At 37.3% G+C, this 7204-nt stretch overlaps 1 protein-coding gene across 1 annotated transcript; it reads left to right on the forward strand.

Moving 5' to 3' along the window:
* Positions 1 to 986: 986 nt before the first annotated feature.
* LOC112067406 (inactive serine protease 35) lies at positions 987 to 5451 on the forward strand. The gene is made up of 2 exons (XM_024133067.3): positions 987 to 1054; positions 2644 to 5451. Exon 2 carries the CDS (start codon positions 2663 to 2665, stop codon positions 3902 to 3904), a length of 1242 nt encoding a protein of 413 aa, XP_023988835.1. The 5' UTR covers positions 987 to 1054; positions 2644 to 2662; the 3' UTR covers positions 3905 to 5451.
* Positions 5452 to 7204: the final 1753 nt, after the last annotated feature.

Raw genomic sequence — 7204 nt, forward strand, 5'->3', positions numbered from 1 at the left:
GGAACTTCTAAATTTGAGATTTATATTCTAGGTCAATTATTTGTATAGTAAAATACCATCTGGTCTGTTATAATTTAATATTTGCATTTCTGTCTATCTAAACACTAACTAGCTAAAAATTTGCAAGACTAAATTAAACAACCCTGGAAAAAAAAAACAAACCCAAATCCGAAAAACAAAACCTAACTGTGGAAGCAATACCACAACACCATGATTTTGACGTTCTCTCTTTTGCCTAGGAATGCCTTTCACACATTTATTACTGCACAGATCATTATTACCAAGTGTTAAAATGTACAAAGTGATCCTGTGTATTTTTTAATGTGGGTAATTGGCTGATTCTCAGTCTTTGCTGTAATCATATATTAAGTACATAATGAAGAGCTGTTATCACATAGGACTAAATAAAAAATCGATTTTTAAAACTTTCGTTTCCCACATCAAAAAACTCCCTTGGTTGAAATTTTGCTAAGAATCAAGTAGATAAAAAGATATGTATACATCTTTTTAAAATCATCTGTTATGGCCTGTTGATAAACTAAGAGGCAGCAAATAACTCTGATTTTAGCTTTTTTTTTTTAGAAAGACATAACTTTTCATCTTGGGAACGACCCAGTTAAACATACAATTTCAAGGTCTCAGTAGAGTTAACTGAGTTGTTAGCCTTTGTCATTCCAATCCAATTAAATAAAATGGATGAAATACTCATTATGAAAATTGCATAAAAGGCAACAAAAGAAAATACTAAGTGGTTCGACAAAATCATTACTGATATAATTACTGCTTTGTGTAAAGTCAAATTTGCCATGGTAATGATTAAAAAATATTGTGACATGAGTGTGGATTTTTTCCTCAAGTATATTGTTTACTGATCTTTTGGACAATATCCATCAGTCTACAGAAGAATGCCCTGTCTCCAAAATAAAATACAAGCTATTCAGCAAACAATACTAATATTAACCAGAATCACCATTACTTAGCATTCAACTGTGAGCAAATGGAAAAAAATGGAAATTGCAAAACTTCTACGTAATTTTGCTGATGACAAGTCATGGTAAAGATTATTCTAAACTTGCTTAACATGTTCCAGTGTATGATTATTCAAATTAATTGTCATGTTTTGATGAATAGATCATGTTTAAATAACCAAGAGGTTAATGTTGTATATGTTTTGGTTTTATCAAAAGAATGTTATTAGTTTGTTAATAAAATTCTGTACTTGTATATGGCGAAATGAACCCTGTTGTATCAAGAGATGCCCATATTCGGCTCTGAATCAGAGACAACTTTTGCTTTTCCTGCCAGCTCCCAGGATCTTATGGGTGTACCCTGTTTTGTGGGCCATTCCTGACATTCTTTATTGGCTTTCTTTTCCTTGATAAGCAAAGAAAGCTTATGAGAAAGCCTTGAGAGTGAAGGTACTGTAGGAATAATCTAACCTTGAACTGCCTCTGCTTTATACGCAGTGCAGATCATTTGCTAAGCCTGGATATTGTAACTATTAGTTAAAAACAACTTGGAACATAGCTTACAAATTTCCAAACTGCTGCTCCAAAGAGCGCTACTCTCCCTCACTCTCACCAAGCAACAACTGACAAACATCAGTTCTAGGAATAGATTGACATACCAGTGAACCTAGAGAAGCAGGAAATGAAGGCAAGAAGATGTAAACAATAGAAGAGGTATTATACAACTTAAACAGTTTTCAGATGAGAGACCCAGGATGAAAGGGACTATATTTCATCATGATCATGTTCCCCCAAGTAGCAAATTCATAACCATCGCCTGTGCTCCATAAATTCTTACAATTTTAATATAAAGTAAAATGCCACTATAAAGTATTTTTGTGTGGTGCTTTGCTTAGGTGGTAGTTCCAAGCACAACTGTGTTTAAAAAAAGTACAGGGTACGTTTTTCTTATTTTAGGATAAAAGGGCCTGTGCTGTGTATTTTCTTTTTATGATTAGGGGTTCTGCTTGTAAAAATCAAAGCAGGTCAATAGCAGAGGAGCCCATTTATTTACTTCTAAAATCTCTACTGAACATTTTAGAATATTATCCTATGATTTTAATTGCACCATCAATCAGCTTGGTCTGCAAGCTGTGATTAAGGGAAATTCATTGTATTCCAGTGAATGCTTTTTTTGAGCTCTGTGCTAGCCATTTACATTCTAGAGATGAGGAATTTATGATCCCTGCTTTTATTAAGAAGCTGAGTTCAGGGAAAGGGCCGGACATCTGCTGTTATCTTTATTTCTAAATCATTTGGAGATAAGGTTGTAGGACACCTTGGAAGGAAGATGGTGTGGCTTATGCAACAGAGGACCCCAGTTTGCCACCCCTCCTTATTCTCCCATGTGCTGGGCTGAAAGAGGGGAGAAAGAGGGGGAGACGGCAGATGGGGGTAGGATGCATGGGGATTAGGGCTGGTGGAGGGAAGTCTGAGTGAAAACAATTTACTGATTTTGGACGTCTGTATGAGCCTACTTAGTAGGGTGTTTATCTAATCTCAGTAAAATCTAAGTACAGTGAAAATATGGGCTCCTATCTGTGGTGAAGCTACCTTTAGGACCCAAGACCTAAATGAATGATAGGTAACATATTTTAAAAGAAACCATTATGAAGCTTCTCTTTCTATTTTAAAGGACAACATAGAAGAACAAAATGGAAACGACGCTCTTTTGGTTGATACTTTTCACCCTTGGGTGGACCCTCATCGATGGATCTGAAATGGAACGGGATTTTATGTGGCACTTGAGAAAAATACCCCGGCTTGTCAGTGAAAGGACCTTCCATCTCACCAGCCCCACCTTTGAAGCAGACGCTAAGATGGTGTTAAATCAAGCGTGTGGCATCGAATGCCAGAAGGAACTCCCGGCTCCCAACCTTGCTGACCTGGAAGACTCTCTCTCATATGAGACTGTCTTTGAGAACGGCACCCGAACCTTGACCACAGTGAAAGTTCAAGGTTGGGTCCCTGAGCCACATGAAAATCTCACTGCACAGGGAGCACCTGTGAGGAGAAAGAGACAGGTGTACGGCACTGACAGCAGGTTCAGCATCTTGGACAAGAGATTCTTAACCAATTTCCCTTTCAATACGGCCGTGAAGCTCTCCACGGGCTGCAGTGGTATCCTCATCTCCCCCAACCACGTCCTAACAGCTGCCCATTGTGTCCACGATGGAAACGACTACATCAAAGGCAGCAAAAAGCTAAGGGTAGGGCTGTTGAAGATGAGAAATAAAGGTAGTGGCAAGAAACATAGAAGTTCTAGGAGGAGCAGGAGGGAAGCAAGGGGTGGTGATGGAAGAGAGGGTAGCAGAGAGAATCCGAAGGAGAGAGCCAAGGCCGGAAGAAGGAGAAAGCCATCTGCTCGGGGTCAGAGAGCTGCTGACGGGATGCCCTCCTTCCAGTGGACCCGGGTCAAGAACACCCATATCCCCAAAGGCTGGGCTAGAGGAGGGAGGGGAGACGCGGCCTTGGACTATGACTACGCCCTTCTGGAGCTGAAGCGCGCTCACAAAAAGAAATACATGGAGCTGGGAATCAGTCCCACCATCAAGAAGCTGCCAGGCGGGATGATCCACTTCTCAGGATTTGATCACGACAGGGCAGATCAGTTAGTCTACCGGTTTTGCAGCGTGTCCGATGAATCCAACGATCTTCTCTATCAATACTGCGATGCCGAGTCGGGCTCCACTGGCTCTGGGGTCTATCTGCGTCTGAAGGATCCAGACAAAAAGAGATGGAAACGCAAAATCATTGCGGTCTATTCCGGCCACCAGTGGGTGGACCTCAACGGCGTTCAGAAGGACTACAACGTGGCCGTGCGCATCACGCCCCTCAAGTACGCCCAGATCTGCCTCTGGATGCACGGGGATGACGCCAGTTGCACCTACGGCTAGCGGATCCCTGAAACGAGGTTGTGGATGGCCTACGTCGCAGAGAAAACTAGTTCTGATTACTCTAGTTAGTAAAGATCACTTCATAGGTTTTGCTTGGACTTGAACCCTATCAATAGTATTTCAACATGTTTATTTTTTCAAAATTAGGAGCTTTTCATACATTTTAAAAAGGTGTAGGTACACATCCTACTATTAGATGGACACTTCAATGCCAAGTATATATTCTTCTTTACATGGTGATAAGTTTCATTGGTGGGAAAAATTTTTGTTTCTTTCTGCCTTGTTAAAGATTAGACAGTCTTTAAAATTTCAAGCTGGTATCGTAAATAATATGTGATTTCTCAATGGACTAACTCTCAGGGTCCTACTTTAAGAAGAGGCTAATAGGGTGCCGGTTGTGTATTAAATGTGAAACTGCATATACAGAGGTGGACAGTAACACGACTAGAATCAACTTTGAGACAGTTATAACACAGTTTGTACTACTCTGAGGTAGACCCATTCAGCTCATGCCCTCCATGTTTATATTGTGTTTTCCATTGAGTCTGAGAAACTTTAGGGTTTTTTTTTCTTTCTTTCTTTCTTTTTTTTAAGAATTACAATGAACAGCAAGCTTTATAAACAAAACTATTAACTGTTTTACTGCTTTAAAAAAATACCAACTGAAGTGTTATTATTTATGGGAGAACTACTTTGTTCTATGAAATAAATCTAATTTAAAAACAGGGAAACTGAGACATTTTAAGATCTCAAGTTTTTATTTAACTAGTATTCAAAACATGGACTTTTCAAATATGCATAGGAAGACAGTTCCAAAGTTAATAAATGATCAGGTGTTGAAAGCCACGTCATTTTATACAGCCACACAGTCTCCTATGAATGAGGTGTTACAGTTTGAGACAAGGAATTCTATCGTCTTTTTGAAGAGAAAGCCTTTCTTCCCCTTGACAAAGTTCACTTTTCTTAATAGGGCCATAGACATATTATTTTGGTGAATTCTCTGATTAGCGATTTTGGATATGTCCTTTTAACAAAATGAGTATAATTTACGAATATAATTTTAAAAAGAAAGTTCTGATCGTTTTCATTACGGACCAAGGTGGCGCACACACTCGGGACATCATGGCAGCCTCAGCAGACAGAGTCCAGTGGCTGCCCTGGGGCAAAACACAGAGTAGACACTCAATACATATTTCTTGAATGATCAGATATTTGCTGAATGGTTGTACAAGCGGTTTAGTTCAGGCCATTATGTTTAAAGGGTTTTAGTGATCTGTAATTGAGTGCATTATAAAATTCAGGAGTTTCAGACCTTATTTCTGGGCTGCTCTTGCTGGTACTGTCTAGGGTACACGCTCTTCTCTTGGGACACACCCAAGTCATGGATTCTGCCTGAGTTCCAATTTATTATACTTGTTATTATTTTCCGTAATAAGGGGAAGTTATACCCTTGACTAGTATGCAAAGGAATCCATGATTAGATTATGTTAAAAAGTGATTTTGTAAATGATGTTGAAAACAGCTGAAATTTAGCACAAGTTATATTCTTTTATAATGTGAATCTGTTAAAAATCATTCAATAAAAATTTTAAAAATAAATCAACTATAACTCTTACTGTATTTGTATATATGTTTTACATACAAGGTTTTAGCAAGTATTAACTGTTTATTTAAAAAAATGATTCTACTTAATTCTAAGCACATTTTGCTGGGAAGTATTTTATCACTGGTGGTAGTGGAATAGGGCTATTGTCTCAAAATCTTTGATCAAATCTTTTTTGGGGAAACATCTATATGATCACTGCGACTAAAAATGTTCCAAGGTGAATTTTGCACATTTGCACTCTAGCAAACACACATGCATTCTTCATCTTAGTTTCTCAGAAAATAAGTCCTGGGTTTGAGTCAGTTTGGAGGAATTTATGATGCTTACTGTCAACAGTTTGGTTCTTAAGGTTAAGTTCTGAATATACATGATTTCCTTAAAATCACTGTATAATATACTTTTCAAAAATATAAAATTTTAGCTCATTTTATTTGCAGAGGTTTGATTCTCTCATTTTCTTCTCTTTCCCAAGAGAATCATGGATCTCATATGACCTATTTAGGACCACTAAAATGTACTACATTACTCAGAAAGTTTTACTTCACATACTTCTTCTGTTATGCTTATCGGATTTGAAATAGAAAATTAATTTGAATCCTCTTAGCTAAACAAATATACCCACACACACATATGTTGTCTACTGTGTGTAAAGGATGATACTGACTTATTGCTTAGAAAGACTTATCTATGGGTGAATTCAAAGAACTATTTATAAAACAACTGAAACTTAGAATTATGTTTTTTTCTTTACCCAAATAATATATTTCATTTTATTTATGTTTTTTCTTGCTTAAATCAATAACTGTGTGGGCAGAAGAGACATTTTTCCTTTTTTGATATGCTTCTAGTTAAATCCCAAATATTCACTTTGAAAAAGATTTAAATATATGTATGACCAAGATCAGAGCTGTGCACAAATCATGACCTTTTTGTTTTTTCAGCTTCTTTAAATCATTACGCTTTTTGTTTGTAGATCAAAGAATTCTTCGAAATTCTTATTTTCTAGAATCCCAGGGTTAGAAGAGACCATAAAGATTATATACTTTAACTCCATAATTTAGATTTTAATTTTCCTCTATAGCATTCCATTTGAGGGATTGTCCAGTAATAAGAAAAATCTTTCCACTACTTAAATATTGTTTAGTAATTAAAATTAATTCAGGAATATAACTTATTGCTTTAAATTGTTAGGTCAGTTTGCTACATACTGTAAAAATTGTATAGTGTTTATCTTGCATTTTATCCCAATGTTGACAATTTCAATTACTCACAATTCTTTGGCCTTATACTACTAAATCAAATGTTTACTCTCATCAAAAATGAACTGTGGGGCTTCCCTGGTGGTGCAGTGGTTGGGAGTCCGCCTGCCGATGCAGGGGACACGGGTTCGTGCCCCGGTCCGGGAATTAAGAATATTGGGATAAAGCAATTGAACCAAGCACTGGGCATTAGAAGGATGTGGCTCTATAACTATAAATAGCCTGGAAATAGCATCATCATTCTTTAATGCGGTTTTCTTATATATTTTGACTACTGATTTTATTTATTAATTTTCTTTTATAAATTTATTTATTTTATTTATTTATTTTTGGCTGCATTGGGTCTTTGTTGCTGCCCGTGGGCTTTCTCTAGTTGCGGTGAGCGGGGGCTACTCTTCATTGTGGTGCCCGGGTTTCTCATTGCGGTGGCTTCTC

The sequence above is a fragment of the Physeter macrocephalus genome, chromosome 11 (genome assembly GCF_002837175.3).
Source record: "Physeter macrocephalus isolate SW-GA chromosome 11, ASM283717v5, whole genome shotgun sequence".
In the NCBI taxonomy this organism is placed as follows: Eukaryota; Metazoa; Chordata; class Mammalia; order Artiodactyla; family Physeteridae; genus Physeter; species Physeter macrocephalus.